General features: G+C 42.3%; 1 protein-coding gene across 1 annotated transcript in view; it reads left to right on the top strand.

Moving 5' to 3' along the window:
- Fbn1 (fibrillin 1) overlaps window positions 1–18,205 on the top strand; it is a 216,561-nt gene that overhangs the window by 158,784 nt on the left and 39,572 nt on the right. The window contains exons 32-43 of the mRNA XM_021193426.2: window positions 26–151; window positions 6,474–6,596; window positions 6,745–6,867; window positions 8,311–8,436; window positions 10,497–10,619; window positions 12,160–12,282; window positions 12,609–12,773; window positions 14,504–14,572; window positions 14,668–14,793; window positions 15,640–15,762; window positions 16,418–16,576; window positions 17,232–17,303. Of these exons, the coding sequence (XP_021049085.1) occupies window positions 26–151; window positions 6,474–6,596; window positions 6,745–6,867; window positions 8,311–8,436; window positions 10,497–10,619; window positions 12,160–12,282; window positions 12,609–12,773; window positions 14,504–14,572; window positions 14,668–14,793; window positions 15,640–15,762; window positions 16,418–16,576; window positions 17,232–17,303 (1,458 nt within the window). The remainder of the gene's footprint in view (window positions 1–25; window positions 152–6,473; window positions 6,597–6,744; window positions 6,868–8,310; window positions 8,437–10,496; window positions 10,620–12,159; window positions 12,283–12,608; window positions 12,774–14,503; window positions 14,573–14,667; window positions 14,794–15,639; window positions 15,763–16,417; window positions 16,577–17,231; window positions 17,304–18,205) is intronic.

The raw sequence follows: 18,205 nt of genomic DNA, 5'->3' as shown, positions 1-18,205 counted from the left end.
TATGAATTGTATCTCTATCTTACAGATGTCAATGAGTGTGACCTGAATCCAAACATCTGCCTTAGTGGGACCTGTGAAAATACTAAAGGCTCATTCATCTGCCACTGTGATATGGGATATTCAGGGAAGAAAGGAAAAACGGGCTGTACAGGTATCTTTTCTGCTTCATACTGATCGAAAACACGCCAAGTAACTTCCCTAAGAACTGTAACTTAACACATTTTTAAACTTACATTTTAACTGTATTGTAGATATTTCACGTGCCATATTTCCTCAATTTAGCCCCTATCCTTTTGAAACTTTCCATGCTTTATTAAAACCAACTTAAATGAAGCCTGTCCTTCTATCTGTGAAAATAACTGTGCTCTATGTTGGATAAGTGAACACGTGACGAATGGTGTAATCTTTATAGCTTAAGAATCATGCTTTCAAATCACATTAGTGAGCATGCTGGTTCCTGAAGATTCACAACCCTTTGTCAGAGCAACCTTCTTTTGCCAACACTTCATTTTGCAACTGAGATTGCTTTTCAAAGTAAATGCCCTGGATTTTATTTGTCCTTACCAGTCCTCAAGTTAGAGTGCTTTGGATACACTAACTTTTTAGCCTAAACAAGTCTTTATCCATGTGACTTAGCTAATGCCATAGAAAAATTGAACTAGTCACAGTTTTCTTGTTTGTTATCAATAGCACTTAAGAAATCCTTACGCAACATTTTCAGACTATCATATTAAATACCAAGTGGAAGAAGCCACTCTGTGCCATGACGTTGTTTTAAAAGTATTTAGATGTAGTCTTCAAACAAACATGAAATAATAAAGTTAAATACATGCAATGGTAGACAGTAACATTTTACCATAATATATTAAAGATACAGATTGTGGCATAGGACATAATTTAAAACATCATGGTGACCTTGAATTAGGTAACTTTAAAAACATTGAACAATGGGCTAGGCTTGAATACCAAAAGTTGCTTGGCAAGGTCCTGTGACTTAAACATTAAAACTTCCATAGTGGAAGCTTGATACTGTATGGTTACTCCTCTTAATTGTATCAGTGTATTTCAAGAAAGCATCAAAATATATTTATGAATTATAAAGTGACTGTGTTAATTGTCAAACTTACTAATGCATGGCAGTAATGTTATTGGTGATTCAAAAATGACAGGATGCCCAAGCCATTGAAAGAGGCATAATACTGAAATTCTTTTATGCTCCCTTGTTGCTTATCACAGAAATCCTGGCTAGGGGTCCCTTCTGGTAAACAGGAGCTCATCCACATAGATGCTAAGGTACAAATGACTCTCATGTTCAACATTTATCATCAGCTTCCAGTGTCAATATAAGGCTTGCTAAGGGATTGTGGTCTGGCATCGTGAAGAGGAGGGTAGACTAACTCTGCTGCATTGTAATGAATAAAATAAAACAACAAAGCTCACTGAAGTTCAGAGGGCCGTGATGGTCATGAAGAGACAGTCTCTGGGAGAGTCTTCATTGGCTGGAGGCAGAGTCTGTAGAGCTCCATTTTCCAAAGTCCATTTAACTGGTGAACATGCAGCTGGTTATTTTAGGTCTTTCACCATGACGACAGGTTATGTCCATGCTATTGTTGTGTCATTACAGGTAGAAAAGATATGATAGATATGATGTATGTGAGCTTACTGCTATTTCAGATAACATGCCTAGAGGCAACATGAAGTCTACTGAGACCTCAATATAACTGTTTGCCACACATGCATGAAAATCCATTTTTAAAGGGAATTTTTTTATAATTGAATCTGCAGAGATGCAAAGACTGGGGAGACAGGACATACTCATCATGGGCTTGATGAGTCGGTGCCAATGTTACAGCACAGTAGTCACCTATTAGTAAGCCCAATGAACAGAAACACTGTTTTGTTTTGTTTTTTTTTTCAGAAGGTCCAATACCTTCCTTTTATTTTCAATTGCAGTCTAAAATGACTTTTCAGTTTGACAATATCCAGCCAGCACTGTAGGAAGATGCCCCAAATTTTGTGAGCAATATCACAGTAGAATAGTTTATGATATTCGTGTCCGAAAGAGAAGACTCCTTGATTATGTTCTGGGTTCTCCCACTGGTCTGTGATCATGAACAAATCAGAGTCATCTGGCGCTAACCAGACAACCCCCTTGGGCAAAGAACTCTGCAGTGACCTGTGGGAGGAGGGGCTGCATTAGTGTGAGAAGAAAAGATCCCCTGGGAATAATCCTGTTAGTAGCAGCCAAAGGTATCACACTGGACCGGAAATGACTTAAACAGACAGGAACTGGCAAGCCTCACACACTTGAAAACACATTTTTAAAAATCAGCCAAAATGTCTTTTTAGTTCCACATAACTAGGTCTCTTTCAGGCTGGTTTCAAGTCAGTATTACTCATAGCTTCGAGCACCGTCAGGTCACCTTGGTGATGGTCCCGGTAAGGACGAGTGTTTATAGTGTCCCAGACAACTAGTGTAAACTGAGATACTTATCTTGCCTAATTGGATAAGCAAGACACACTACGAGTAACAGCAAAAAGAAATGTCGCAACTGTGTCATAGTACACACACTCACACACACACATACTCATACACTCACACACTCACACATTCACACACACACACACACACACATACTCACACATGCTCACACACACACCACACACATGCACACAGACCACATACACACACATGCACACATACTCACACATGTACACACACACATACCACATATACACACTCACATACTCACACACATACATGTACACACCCACATGCACACACATCACATATATGCACACCCTGCTTATTTGGATAGATTTTTAAATGAGTGTCCTGGGAAGCAATTATTAAGAACACATATGCTGTTTCCTAAGGAGTGACTTTGTTTCATGAGAACTAAAATCACCCTCTGGGCTCCATTACAGCTCCGTCTAAATATTTCAGCTCCCTTGTCATTACTGATTGTTTCCATTTTAACAAATAAACATGTTTTCTTCTCCCAATCACATCAGCAGCGTTAAGAATCCACCCACTGACTTGCATTCCCAGCCCACACAGATGCTAAGCATTTCATTTTTTTTTTCTTCTTAAGCTTTGTCCAAACTGTGGATACTGCTGAAGGGAATGTCTGATTTAATGGAGAGAGAATGTGCGTTTGCTTGGAACCTAGGATGCAGATCCTCTGTCTTTGGCTTAAATGGGTGGAGTCACAGCTTTCCTGTGACCTCTGCTGCTCATTCTAAGTAACTGTAATGGGAAGAAGATAAAGTCATTGCAGGGTGCCACCCAAGTGGGTCTTCACTTTCATAAGCCAATTTTTAGAACCTAGCTGGCATCACGTGATCACTTGACCAGTGGATAAAATCAGAATTGTTGAAACAGCAAGATTTCCTTTTACATGAGAACTGTTTCTGGCGGGTCTCAGAGTCCTACTCTTCCATGCCGCAGCCGGTCAGTTCCTCCTGCTTTTCTTATCACCACCAATTTTCCTCCGCTGGCTGTCAGCCTGTGGAAACTCCATGGGTGTTCTCTTTGGTTAATAGTCTTGGCTCAAATTTTGACCTAAATTAAGAAACCCAAGTAGCACTTGCATTTAAGCTGTCATGCCCTCTTCCTCAGCCCCTAATTCTAGCGAGTCCCTGTGTGCCAGCACACGGGCTCAGGATCCACGGGACAGATGCTATTGGGGTGAGCAGAAAGACAGGCGTTTGTAGGTGGCAAGCTCTCTCTCTGTATGGTGGCTGTGGGGGCTACAGAAGTTCAATATGCATCTTGTACCTGTGTGACAGATTTGTGGGCATAGGCAAAGTCCTGCCACGAAGTGGGCATAGGCAAAGTCCTGCCACGGAGTCTGCTTGCCGCTCACCCTTACCCCTCAGGGGGTGCCCTGTACAGAGGACCTGTGTGAGCCTTTGTGACAGAGGACCTGTGGGGTTAAGGAGGTTGCAGTGTCAGCCTGTATTTGAATTTCTTTGCTTTGCTTGGCTTCTACTTATTCTGAAAAATGAATTTTCTGTCTGGAGCAAACTTGTGGAGAAAAGAGAACATTTGTACAGAAAGAGACGTTCTTGGCAGACCTGTGCCATTTCCCTCCTGCTATTGAAGAGCATTTCAGTGCGGTGCTTTTGTTTGCTTGTTTTCCTTATGGCTCAGTTCCCCCTCCACTTGCCCAAGTCTGTCATGGAAACAGTTAATTAATAAGAGTCGTGTGCCTGAGTGGGTGTCTGTGTGTGTGTGTGTGTGTGTGTGTGTGTCTGTGTGTGTGTGTATCTGTGTGTGTTAACATGCTGATGCTGTTAACTCCGAAATGTGTTTGCATTGTATCACCTGCTCTCTTTCTCACCTGCATCTTACACACTGAGAACATAAGCTAGCTAATATACTGCACTGTATCAACAACATGAGACTTGAATATGACCCTTGAATCACTGTTCCCAGTATCCCAAAGCTCACAACACACACCCTCTTGCAAATAGAATTTCTTTCACCTTGAAAGCTTGGCAAAATTTAAAATATTTTCTCGGATTTGAATTTTATATGAAATCTTAGTAATAGTGACTAAAGGAGATTCCTCTATCAAAAGAAGTACCCATCTTAAATGCAAGATTAAGGGAAAAGGGAAAGGCATATGAAAATAGTGGTATCTTTGACCATTAGACAACTAGACAAAGGAGGAAAAAAGGAGATAATTAGGGGTTGAATATGGTCCAAAGACATGATATACATGTATGAAACTATAACCAGATCCATTTTATACAGTGAATATATGCTAATAAAGAGAAGACTGGAGAGGAGAGTATTGCAGATTGTTAGCCTCTGGTTTACTGTGAAATTATACTTAGTAAAAGGTTTCTCTGAGTCTCGTCAACATTTAAGTCTTTAAAACAAAGTTTAAAATAAAACTGAAGTTACTAAACTAGTGATCTTAGTTACACATCCATGTCCCAAGGGAAGTGTCTGTAGCCAGGAAAACCAAGTCCAGGCTAACCCTAGCTTTGCCAGGGAAACCACTGTACCTGTGGCGGTGGTTTGCAGGATGGCATGTCTTCATCGACCAGGAAGCAGGTGTCATCCTCAAGCCTGGCTTGAGTGCTCACATCTGCTGCCTATGCCATGGTACCAAAACCTTTCGACCTTCCCAAACAACGCCACAGCTGGGGAGCCAGGGTTGCACACAGGAGCCCATGTGGGACATTTCACACTCAGGCCCTAGCAGTTCTGGAATATCTGGATCAGCTCCGTCATTCCACCGACAATTATTTGCCAAATATTATGACAAATAAAAGAAGGAAATTAAAGCAGAACTCCACAAAAGTTATGATTAATGTATTACCTTCTGAGGTGTGGGACTACCATGCCTACGGGCATCTCTGTTGGTTCTATGGAGTCTATTAGACAAGCCTAGAGAGGCTTGCTTTTCTAAACACCTATGTAACATTCAGCACAATTATCCCTACACTGGCCTTCTTTATTTCTGGGGATGTGATGGGCTCTCATGTCCAGTTACTTAAGGCTCCCAGTCATGAGTTCAAAGCTACGGGTCTATGTTGGCCTGCCCTATGACCTCTGTCAGTTCGTGTGACTATTGAGACCACATTAAAATTTACCTAAACAACTTGCGATGCTCATTAAAAAAATAATTCTTTCCCATGTGTTTTCATGTCACAGTTATCAGTGACATCACAAAAGAAATGTGTAAGGGGAACCTGTCGCCATTGTATTTTGTGCTTGTTCCTAAGAATGAAGAATTTTGAAATTGCTTTTGACCTTTTACTAACTTGACCTAATCTGGTATTTTTTAATTCTGATGAGAGTTCTCTTTAGGTTGACTTGAGTTTTACATGAAATATGCAAGACTGCAGTGTGCTGCAGACTCTCAGGAAGCCAGAGAGGAGTGACAGCCTTAGTGCCTTAAGCAAAATATTCTGGATATGATTGAAATGATAATACCTAAAATAAGAATCTTCTAAAAGTAAAGCATAATGAAACAGAAATAAATACTTTAAGAATAAAAATACCTTATATCATTCAAAGTTTTCTGATATGTAACATACCATTTGCATATGAAGATGTGATAAATGCATATTACCTATAAAGTTTTCTAAATAAGATATATTACCAATAAAACATGACCATGAACACTGATGAGAAGGGTATTGGGCTACTCACTTTGTCAGTTGGAGAGAGGGTCACTCTTCTGAGACGTGGCTGGGTGCTCACATTAGAAATACAGAGGAGGATGAGCACAACCAACGACAAATGCAATGACCATGCCATTCTGCCTTAGTAAATTTAAAGGCAAAACTGTTCAGTAGGGAGCTTAGCATCTGTGTGGATACTAAGCTGTCTGTTACACCATAGTGAGGATGAGAGAGAATCCACTTTTGAATATTGCTAGATCATTAAAAAAGTCCCTCTCCCCTAAAGCTTTTGTGTGGAACTTTTTCCTAAAGCACTGGTTACTTTTCAGATATCAATGAATGTGAGATCGGAGCACACAACTGCGGCAGACATGCTGTATGCACAAATACAGCGGGGAGCTTCAAGTGCAGCTGCAGTCCCGGCTGGATTGGAGACGGCATTAAGTGCACAGGTAAACTGGAAAAATAGCACAAGTTATATTCATGTGCTACATGGATCAGAAACACAAAAGTATTCATTTTAGAAAGTAAAATGTAATTTTTACATTACTCAATGTAAATATCATGATGTTGATAATGATGAAAACTTTGTTCTTTAAGATCTGGACGAATGCTCTAATGGAACCCACATGTGCAGCCAACACGCGGACTGCAAGAACACCATGGGGTCATATCGCTGTCTCTGTAAGGATGGCTATACAGGGGATGGCTTCACCTGCACAGGTAGGCTTACTTTGGAAACAACCATGTAACTCTTGTTGGAAAAGCACAATATCCCATATCAGACCAACAATTCTTCTTGAAGACTGGGGCATGCCAGTCAAGTAACAGAAAATAGTACTTATCTGAATTTAGATCCACATGGAATGAAACCTTGGAGGCAAGTCACCAAGGAGACCTCAATAGCCAGCACAGTGTGTGTCTCTCTACCTTTTACATCTCATATATATATGCATCTGTATGTGCGCGCACACACACATACACACACACACACACACACATGCATACATACATCTACACATATATATTTGTATGTACATATGCCAATCCATACGATGGCATCACTATTCTAAAGCAGATCATACCATCTTTTATATATGTTCTCCTTTGTGTATCCATACCTGTTTCTCACTGGTGCCTTTCCATCCCTACCCAACCCAAGGATAAGCTGGCTCTAGGAAGATACATAAGGCCAGCAATGTGGTGTTCTGTATGAGGAAACAATACAGGCTCTCACCACATCATTCCCATCACTGTATTGGCAGAACAACAGTTCAGAACTGCTCTGTAAGGCTTTCTCTCACTTTATGATAAACTCGGAAAAATCATCTTTCTTCCTACCTCTAATTAAAAGTCACAGAATTAGCATAAACTTGCAATGTGAATTTAAATATGTATGATTGCATGAATATGCGATGGCATTGTGCATGTGCATGTCCACAAAGACAGTACTTCTTGTGTCAAGGACACTGGCCATAAAGTAGTATGACTATGTCGCCCATACTTTTAAGTCACCCATGTGACTTGGAACATTGACCTAAATTAATTAAATGGATCAACAAGCACTAATTTCTCTCTGGCATTATGAAATTAATAATCAGCTGTCACGTGAGTACAAAAGAAGCTAAGGACAACTGAGTAGCTTACTGAAATTCACTGGAAGTTTTATTGTAGCTCAAACCATCTCTGTCCAATCCAGGAACGTTTTGTCTTATTACCTTGGAAACAATATTTGAATTACACTCATTAGGCAACAATGCTTCATATGCTCAGAATTTAATGTTCGTGAGCTTAGTGCTCTATTCCCTCTGTTACCTCTTTGAGCTGAGCCTGAAGCCTGAGATATGGTCATACACTGTGACATGTTCTTTCAGGTCTCAAACATGTCCCCTCTGTGGGTGAAAAGGTCTGTCTGAATAATGAGTTTGACTTAATATTCACATTGCAGCACTAGAAGTGATTTAGCATTCAGAGTTCTGAATCTGTACCCAATACTGCTACATATTCAATATTGGCATGCCAAAAAGAAAACCAGTGGGTTTCAATTTATCAAACGGGAATTATGATGAAGTGCACTTGGAACTTGGCAGTTAGAAAAAAATTACAGCACCTGAGGCATTGGAAATCGCTTGACTGCAAAAGCATAGCCTGTGTTTCTGTCTACAGACCTCGACGAGTGCTCCGAGAACCTGAACCTCTGTGGCAATGGCCAGTGCCTCAACGCCCCTGGCGGGTACCGCTGCGAATGCGACATGGGCTTCGTGCCCAGCACTGATGGGAAGGCCTGTGAAGGTAAGCATGAGGAAGCTGTGAGACTTGGTTGTTCACACATCACTGGCTTTTTCCTACTTTAAACCTGAAGTGTGTCTTGTCTTTACATTTAAGCGTCGGTTTAGTTGGCAGCGATGTGTGATGGTATTGTCGACTACAGAGGATCTAGAAACACCAAGAGTGAAGTCTTCAGGCATGCCTGTGAGAGAGTATCTAGATTAGGTTAACTGAGCTAGAGTCATGCTAACTCTGCATAGCGCCATAGATTATGATGGGCTCCTGGATTTGATAAAATAGGAGAAATCAAACTGAACATTAGCATTCACCGTTCTCTGCTTCCCGACTGTGGACATAATACATAAAGCTGCCTTGTGTTCCTGCTGCAGCCTGGCAGGGCTTTCCTGTTGTGAGCATGCATGATCTAAAATAAATGCTCTTGACTTTGCTACTGTTGGGGGTATTTTTGTCACGCCAAGACAAGGAACTAGTATAAGGTTACAGTTCCTTCAGGCAGACCACTCCTGTTTATGCAAAGAAAACCTGTGCCAAGAGATTTGCAATGTTATACCATAGGACACAAGAAACAACGAGTGACCATGTACAGGTCATCTAATGCAATTCAGTTGCCCCTACTGCTGGAGGGCGGGGGATCTCAAAGGACAGATCCCCTGTTTGAGGGGATCTAGAAATACAGAAATATGTTTGAGGATTTCTATAAATACAGAAGCATGGCTGTTAATTTCTGCCAGGCTTTGGTTTCTAGAAGTCAAGGATTCCAGATCATAGCAGCAGAGACTTTGCTCCTTGTGTGGAGTAATGTCCTAAGTGGATCTTAGAACATTCTCTAGATATCTCACACATGTAGACACAGAGCGGGATTTGCCATGTCCCTGGGGGAGAATTCCCTGGAATGGTTCCACTTGCTTTGGTCGCTCGTGTTCAAGTTCTGTCTTTCTGGGAAGTACTGGTCAGACAGGAAGCGTCCTGGGAACCTGGTGACTCAGGATGGATCCAGTTAGGAAACACCAGATTCTTCTCCTAACTCACACTTGTCAACTCTAAGTACATTGTCTTCATTGAAAGTAATTGGGGATTACAGTGAGCTGAGATAATTTCAGGAAAGATAAACAAATGATAAGGACTGACAGAAGTCAAGGCAAGGCCCCGATTCGTGCATTAGCCAATAGCAGTTCCTTATTAAATGGATATGAACTCAGACTCACTCTTCAGCTGTGCCCTACGTACTCATTTCTGTATTTTCCTCACTTATCCTTTAAGTGGGGTCCTGTATCCTGTTCATGTTAGAAATGCAGCACTGATACATAACTTCTGAGGCCTTGCTCATGAGCCTAATGCCTTGTTTGCTTCTGTACCCTAAACCCAGGGGAAACAGGTACTGTGCCATGGTGACAGTCATGGGGCAAATGTTGCTTCTCTTCAAACTTACAGGAAGGTTGTATTTGTTTGTTTGTTCTTAGCATAAACTATCACCGACAGAGTGGTCACGCCTAGTTAAAACAGTCTCCAGTCTGAAAATAAAACGTGTCTATTCATCATACAAGCAGAACACTTTGCTCTGCGGTGTGTAGGTCTCCTGTGGACCTCAGCAGGCATGCATTGTAGAACTAGGACAGAGGATGAAAGCGAACATTAAAGCTGCTCCCAAAGGATCTAAAAATGTTAGTTCTCCACCAAAATTGGAGAATATACAGATAAGAACAACACAAGAGTTTAGCCTATCTTGTTCTATTTGGCTCTTGATTGCAACAGTAAGGTAGACCTATATCAAACACCACAAAGAAGACTGATGGCTGTCTAGAAAATGTCCAGCCTATGGCTTAGCATGTTATGGGCCCCAGGAAACAGAGCCTGTCACTAACAAGGCTTCTGTGTACAGACAAAGCCCCTGAAAGTCTAGGAAGCTGCCTACACTGATGTCAGGCAGACCGAATTTTCTTAATGCTGATATCCATTGCCTAACTTTATTGGGTGGCTTATTCAGTGGAAATTTAAAAATAAATAAATAAATAAATAAATAAATAAATAAATAAAACTGTCTCTTTTTGTAATCCTTCCCCAAGATATCGATGAATGCTCCCTTCCAAACATCTGTGTCTTTGGAACTTGCCACAACCTCCCAGGCCTCTTCCGTTGCGAGTGTGAGATTGGCTATGAACTGGACCGAAGTGGTGGAAACTGCACAGGTAAGTTAAAGATGGACTCCCAGGTATCCCCAGGGATGCTGTTGCTCAGGCGTTGCCAGGATCACACAAGCTACAGAGGGAAACAAAGGAAGAGTAGGGCACTAAGAGTCAAGGGTTCCTCTCTCAGGCCTGAAACTGATGAGGGGTGAGTATGCAAGAGCAGGGGACTTGTCTGTGTGTTTGGGCTTGAACTTGTGGTTCCAGAGAAGTTTCTGGGGTGCTCTATCTGTGTGGCTTACCCATACCTCTCCACCCATGCTCAGGTTCTGACCTGAGTATCAAAGTGCCTGACACATAGGGGCTGCCCGTGCATTTATTTTGTGTGTGTGGGTGGTTGGGAGCACAAGTAGATGGTTAGGTGTCTATGCAAATGTATGTAGAGGCCAAGAGTCAAGTTTCCAGTGTCTTCCTCCATTGCTGTTCACTTCATTTGCTGAGACTCGGTGTCTCCTTAAACCTGGAGCTCACTGATTGGCCGGGCTGGAGGGCAAGACTTATGACATTATCCTGTTTCTCCTTCCTCCTACTCCTAGGATTATATGGGTGCAGAAGATCTCAAGTTGTATCCTCATGTTTGCAAACACTTTGCCAACTAACCCATCTTCTTAGTTCCATTTAATACAGGAGTCTATTTTTGTAGTGAAAAGGACTCCCAGGGAACACAAGAGAAAAAAAAAAACATCAGAAAAATTATAGCTCCCACTGGACTGCCACATAGCTCTCTTTGGCACCAAGAAAAGGCTGACAGTCGTGGCAAGTTTCTCTCTTAGACCACCCTCCTATTCAAGATACAGAGAAAGCAGGTCTCATCCTGGAGGGTATCAGCATTTTCAGACCACAGGAAACCCCCCAGGACAAACATCCCAATTCCCCAGGCTGTCTGCTCCAAAGCCATTTATCTAGTTTGGGGTATTTCTTGAGCATTAAAAATAGAGTAGAGGGTTGTACAGGGTTAGAATTTGTCAAAAAAAATCCATGTCCTAAATCTCTGGAATGTTGTACATTGTTTTGGAATAGATGCCAAAAAAGAAATAACTGTTGAGCCCAACATCTGGGCAGGGAGGGACGCTTTATGAGCTTGAAGAAACACACTAAGCCTCCCACATGTGTGTGCAGAAAAGGCAGCAGAGACCATCTGCTCCCAAGAATTCTGTGGGACATCTTACTCTCATTTGACAAAATAGCATGCCACACACATTAAATTGTTCTTATAAACCTATATCTGAAATTCTGGTTGACTGAGGTCAAAACAATGTTTTGCCATTTGTTACCTGGACTGGAATATCTCTCTTAGCTTCAAAGTTATCTTTTATTCTGATGACAAATTCAAAGGGTAAGCGTGTTCAGGGGTGGGGGGTGGAGCGAAGTGATGACAGTTCCCTGCTGGGGAGGTGCCTTTCAGAGGGGGGAGGTTGCATCACTAGGTATAATCAAGGAATTGGTTAGTTCTTGTCAGGAGCCCTGGACTAGCTCCTACGGCCATTGGTGATGTCATTCCACGAGGGATGCTGGGTAATTCTGCCCATTTCTTTGGCTGTAGATGTTAATGAGTGTCTGGACCCAACCACCTGCATCAGTGGAAACTGTGTCAACACTCCCGGTAGTTACACATGCGACTGTCCTCCAGATTTTGAACTGAATCCAACTCGTGTCGGCTGTGTCGGTAAGCTCCTTAAAACTCCCTACCAGACACCTACTGTTTGTTATTTTAAAACCGTCACTAAATATTCCATTTCCTTATGTTTTCAAAAGTAATAGCCTAAAAATGTAAATATTTCCCAAACATACTGTATACTTTGAGCTTTCTTTTCTGAAGGAAAAAGACCAATATATATTCTTGGACACTTTCAGCTTCTTAGGGACATTTAAATTAAGATTTTTTTAAAAAAAGAAAAAAAAAATACTTTCAGAAACAAGTTTGACTCTTAACCCCTCTTACCCCTCTAAGAGGAAGCATTTGCCTGACCCCTTTTTATCTGTGTGTGATAGATACTCGCTCTGGAAACTGCTATCTGGACATCCGGCCTCGGGGAGACAATGGAGATACAGCCTGCAGCAATGAAATTGGAGTTGGTGTTTCTAAGGCTTCCTGCTGTTGTTCGCTGGGTAAAGCTTGGGGAACCCCCTGTGAGCTGTGTCCTCCTGTGAACACATGTAAGTGGGCATCCTCCATCTTACTACCACTACATACATCTACTGCTCTGTCTCAGCCCAGTTCTCTCTAAATTCATAAAGGAGAAGCCACTGCTGTCTTCATGTGTAGGATAGGAAAGGCAGACTAATCCTGTCAGTCTAGTATGTGTGAGTCCAAAAGGTTCTCTGACTTGCTCTGAAAGTTTATGTAGGTCAGGAAGTGTCTTCTGTCCTAATAAGAAGTTAGAATTACTTTAATATTTCCAGGGCTAGGTTTTCAAGTATATGTGAATGGGAGTTTCAGAATTCAACTTGAGGATGTAAATAATACACCTTCTTTAAAGAAGGGCTTCTGTCCTGTACACTTTGATTTAAGCCAGGAGTGGCCAGTCTGGCCAAAGTCAGTGCCTGCTGCTTATAGGGTATATTGGGATGAACGCTGGTTCATTTCTTGGAGAATGGTCATTTATTTACTTCTCAAAATATTTGTCAAATAAATTGAGAGTAGAAAGCCAGCGTTCTGCCCTCTGAGAATGCACAGCCATTAGGTAGAATGGAACACAGACATAAGAACTCTAATTCCACACAGGTCTCAACCACAGAGGAAAAAGAGCAGGCTCGGAGTCACATCTGACAGACAGTGCACACTGGGTTCAATTTGGGACTCTTTGAGTGGTGGCTGTGTGACCTTGGCCAGACTAGTGTCTTAGAATATTTCACCCAGCACAGCCTGGCTGGCACAACCTTCTCTTTCCCTCCAGAGAGAGAGGGTTTAGTTGCAGATAAAGGTGGGTGCTGACCACTTTGCAGACTTTTGAGCTATGCATTGAAGAAGAACATGATGTAAGTAAGGAGACACCCTAAGGAGGAGCAGAAGAAAACTAAGGAAGAAGACACCCAATGCCATTGATATCGAGAGGGTAAACCCAGATTAGAATTTGGAAATATGGAATTCAGCTTTATAGAATAATAATGATTAGCAAGAAGTCACCAGTTCAAACTAGAATGGGAATTTGAACATATCTGAATCCACGTGGTTTTTGTAAAGCCAGGGCAAGGGCCAGGCACAGCAAGACTTTGATAATTATGAAAGAACAAATCTCATGTTCTTCAGGATGATATTATGGGTGGGTCGCTTCATTTGCAATCTGAGGCATGACACTGGAAGAAATAATTATGCAAATCCTTATGACTTAATGGAGAAGTTATAAGATGCTGGAAAAAATTAGACTTGGGGGTAATCAAGATATTAGCATCGCATGTGTGACACAGGGGAGTAAGGAAAATATGTAGACATCAAGAATGGCAGCAGGTTGAAAACAAGAGCAAATAATTCCTTGAACTCTTTGGAAAGTGTTTTAGAGACAGACCGATGGTCAGTGTTAGGGGAAATGGGGACACCCAGGAACGAAAACTAAATACAACCAAAATGGAGTGAAGTTGGCAGGAAACAAAAATGGAGAGGAACTCTTTCTTAAAAGGTAGTGATAGATAATAGAGAATAAAATATCTCACAAGAATACATGACCAGAATAACTGTGGGTTTCCAAGATCAGTGCAGTGGCCTTATGTTTGGGGAATGGCCCATGCATGCTACGATAGATGTTTGATTGCTTTAAATGGGTAAATAAGAGCTGAAGATTCTGGAAAGTTTAACACTGTCAGTCATATGTGTCAGCATTTTTCCTGAAAATATTATTTTAGAAGTTCTAGATTCAAAGGAACTCATGTGGAATTTCTTATTTCAATAGCTGAGTATAAAATTCTTTGCCCCGGAGGAGAAGGTTTTCGCCCAAATCCCATCACCGTTATCTTGGAAGGTAAGGGTTTCTCCTTTGTCTTAATTTGAACACCTTTTGGATGTCCTTAGTTTCATTCAAGTCCTGAAGGGCATGCGTTGTTTCCATTCTTACAGACATCGATGAGTGCCAGGAGCTCCCAGGGCTGTGCCAAGGAGGGAAGTGCATCAACACCTTTGGCAGCTTCCAGTGTCGCTGTCCAACTGGTTACTACCTGAATGAAGACACTCGAGTGTGTGATGGTAAGAGATTGCATGCAAGATATGTTACCTCAAATACTGAGGACTGAGCAGTCCTCCAGCCAGTTACCAGCTGAGCTCAGCAGCATGGCTTCATGGGCCAAACAAGCTAAACCATGTTCTTCAGAAAAATCCATGTTCACTGGACTAGCATGCATCCTATCTCTGTGTCCAGGGTAGTTTTAGGCGTTTCCTCTTGTCCTTAGCCACTTGTCACCTGTACAGGTGTGTTCAGATGAGCATCTCTTAGTGCCTCCCTTTGTCTTTAGGATACAGTCAATGGCCTCATTCGCCTTTTTTATAGATGGAGAATTTTGACCATTTTTCAATTTGAGAACAATTAGCCCAAGGACTGTGGTGGGCAATAGGGAGTGAGGAGACTCCATCTATATCCAGGATTTGAAGGACCAGTTAGGGAAAAGACCTCTTCCATAAGAATTACTGGAGCATCATGGTGTGTAAGATTTAGCGCTCAGACTCACGGTTAACAAATATTCCTGTGATTTGCCTTGTTGCCTGGTTGCTGCTGGCTTCAGTCTAGATTATATCTATGAACATATGAAATAGGTCATTATCTTTCTGAGGTATATTTGACAGCTATGATTTTACCCCATTCCCATCTCTTAGTACTTTGGGGAGCACTGAGGGCTTTTTTTAAGCGTTCATATCAGAAGGCATGAGTTGCTTTGTAAACCTTGACTAAAAATTTGACCTAGAGAAGAGACGTCCACAGGGTGAGGACTTTCAAGCTTTGCTCCTTACTGTCAACATTCGCACTGACACTGAACATCTGCCTGCTCCAGAGTGCTATTCTCATGGTCACATAACACTTTCCCTTTTGGATTACAGATGTGAATGAATGTGAGACCCCTGGAATCTGTGGTCCGGGGACATGTTACAACACCGTTGGCAACTATACCTGCATTTGCCCTCCAGACTACATGCAAGTGAATGGGGGAAATAATTGCATGGGTGAGTCCAAGTGTTTCTCAAGCATGTGGGCTTGGCTTTCACCTGCAAAGGCCAGTCAAACAACTGGTGTTTGCTGTTCTGCTAATCAGAGTGCTTGCCTCCTTTGAACTGTTGTAGTGAGATACAGCCCGCCTCCAACATGCTCATGTAATCCGTAGATTTGGCATTTTCATCTCTGTGTGTGTGGCACGGGGAGGTTGAGGGTTTTCTTCATAATATGAGGTTGGAAGATGCCAAACAGTTTAATAGTACTTCTTTCGTTTGACTTATAGGTGTGTCTTTTTACAATTATATTACAGCACTGACCTACAGCATTAAAACGTCCTGAATCGGAAATAAGAGACTCCCTGCCAAATAGCAGTGGAGGATTGTTACGAGGAGAGCGGGTGGAGGGCCGTGTAAAGTTTGCTAATGCTGCACTTCGTAATGACCTCATTCTGTGGCACAGAACAGCAGGAGTGCATTTCTCCAAGTGCCTCGCTTGTATGGCACTTGTAGTGGCATGGGTAGCTGAGAAGTTAGTTGCATGACAGTCTCCTACTCTTATAGCTGGATTACCACATACCCTTCCTTGCCTTTTGAGTCTCCTGTTGTGCTCTGCTGGGCTGTGGAGATCCCAGGGGATCACCAGGTCTTTTGCTCTCCTTTCTTCTAGACATGAGAAGAAGTCTATGCTACAGAAACTATTATGCTGACAACCAGACCTGCGACGGAGAACTCCTGTTCAACATGACCAAGAAGATGTGCTGTTGCTCCTACAACATCGGCAGAGCCTGGAACAAGCCCTGTGAACAGTGTCCCATCCCAAGCACAGGTGACAGTTCGCTTCCTGCCTACCCTGGTACATCAATCAGCTAGAAATTGCTAGAGAAAAGTCAGTCCTAATAAAAAGAGAAAAGGTGTGCTGAGAGGAAACTTGACCTACCAAGGTGAGCATTTACCTTTCAGCTGCCTGTGCTCCTCCTGCTGGAAAACCAAGTGACAAGAGTAGTACATTTCCTAATTTATATCCAAAGTTGTAACCAGACCAGTAAATTCAACATGTCACAAAAGTATAAGCATGGCTAGCATTACTTCAGAGTTCCCACCACATAATTAAAACACTGGAGACATCAGAGAAATGAATATGATAAATAGATGAATTTTTTTTTAACTTAAATCTAGTCTTGGGCCAGGGAGAAGGCTCTGTGTTCGAAATCATTTGCCACACAGCTGCAAAGATCCGAGTGGGCAAGTCAGAGGCACATGAAAGCCAGACACAGCCACCAGGATGGAGGACAGGGAAACCTGGCTCTCCCTCATTGTCAGCTGGAAGGCCACTTGTCTTCAGTGTCTGTGTTACAGGCAGTGTTACATCTGCAGTGTTTTCTGATGGATACGTTTTCACAAATGTTTTGGTCGGTTTTCTCTCTATGGGTGCATTCTCCCTCGTTCCTGACCTCTATGCCGTCTTTGTTTAACTCTCGCAGATGAGTTTGCTACGCTCTGTGGGAGCCAGAGGCCAGGCTTCGTGATTGACATTTACACAGGTTTACCCGTGGGTGAGTTGTAGCCTGTGTCCTTGTGAGCATGGTTGGGGGGAGGGGGTCCTCTGCTTCTGCGTCTGTGTTAAAGGTGGGGTGCACACACACCATGGTTTTCCTAGGTTCGCTTTTTCCTTTCTTTCTTGAGAAGGAAAGAATGCTAAATGAGGCCTCAAGCTGTTTTCAGGTAGTGAGTCTTCATTTGAAGCAGTGTGAAACCCTTTGCGATACCACCTAATGGACAGATAGATGTCTTTACTGCTCATGATTAAGGGGGTCTGGGAAGCTTTTCAAGAAGTAACCATCAAGCGTAGTGAATCCAGCCCTAGGTGTCCACAAAGGGAGGCCATGGCCAGCTGACATTGCATTTGATGTTAATTATCTGATTTTTAAGTGTGACATGACTTTTCAGTTGGTTATGAAGGTTGGTTAACCAAAGCCCCCTTGTTTATCAACTCTATCTCTCTTGGCTTCTCTTTGGGTCAATTGCTTAGAGAATTTCATGGCTACAAAAGTCTTTTCAGTATGAGGTCTCATGTGGGAGCTAAAGGCGACCCTGTGGTGGGGTAGTAGTTTGTACTAGATTCAGAAGCACAATGGATTGAGGAGCGTTGCACAAAGGTTAGCCAGCATAGACGGTGCCCTTGTGGTTTAGAAGAAAATACCATCAAAGTCAGTGGAAGCTGATGCGGTCTCTAAGTATCCTCCTCATGGTGCGATTTACAGCCATCCTTAGATGCCCCCTAAGCCTCCGCGACTGCGTCTGGTAGCAGACACCACGACTTGCTTTGTCTTGCCTTATTCCTAGTAAGTAAAACTGAAATCCACATCAGCCTTTCCAGTGACCTTGTTTAAGAAAACAAGGGCCTGGTCCAGCAATCAGCAGGCTTTCTTAGTGCCAAATCCATATGGCTCCACAG

Source organism: Mus pahari, chromosome 3 (assembly GCF_900095145.1).
Source record: "Mus pahari chromosome 3, PAHARI_EIJ_v1.1, whole genome shotgun sequence".
In the NCBI taxonomy this organism is placed as follows: Eukaryota; Metazoa; Chordata; class Mammalia; order Rodentia; family Muridae; genus Mus; species Mus pahari.
Note: the sequence above shows the minus strand (reverse complement) of the source record. Positions and strands in the feature narration are given on the sequence as shown.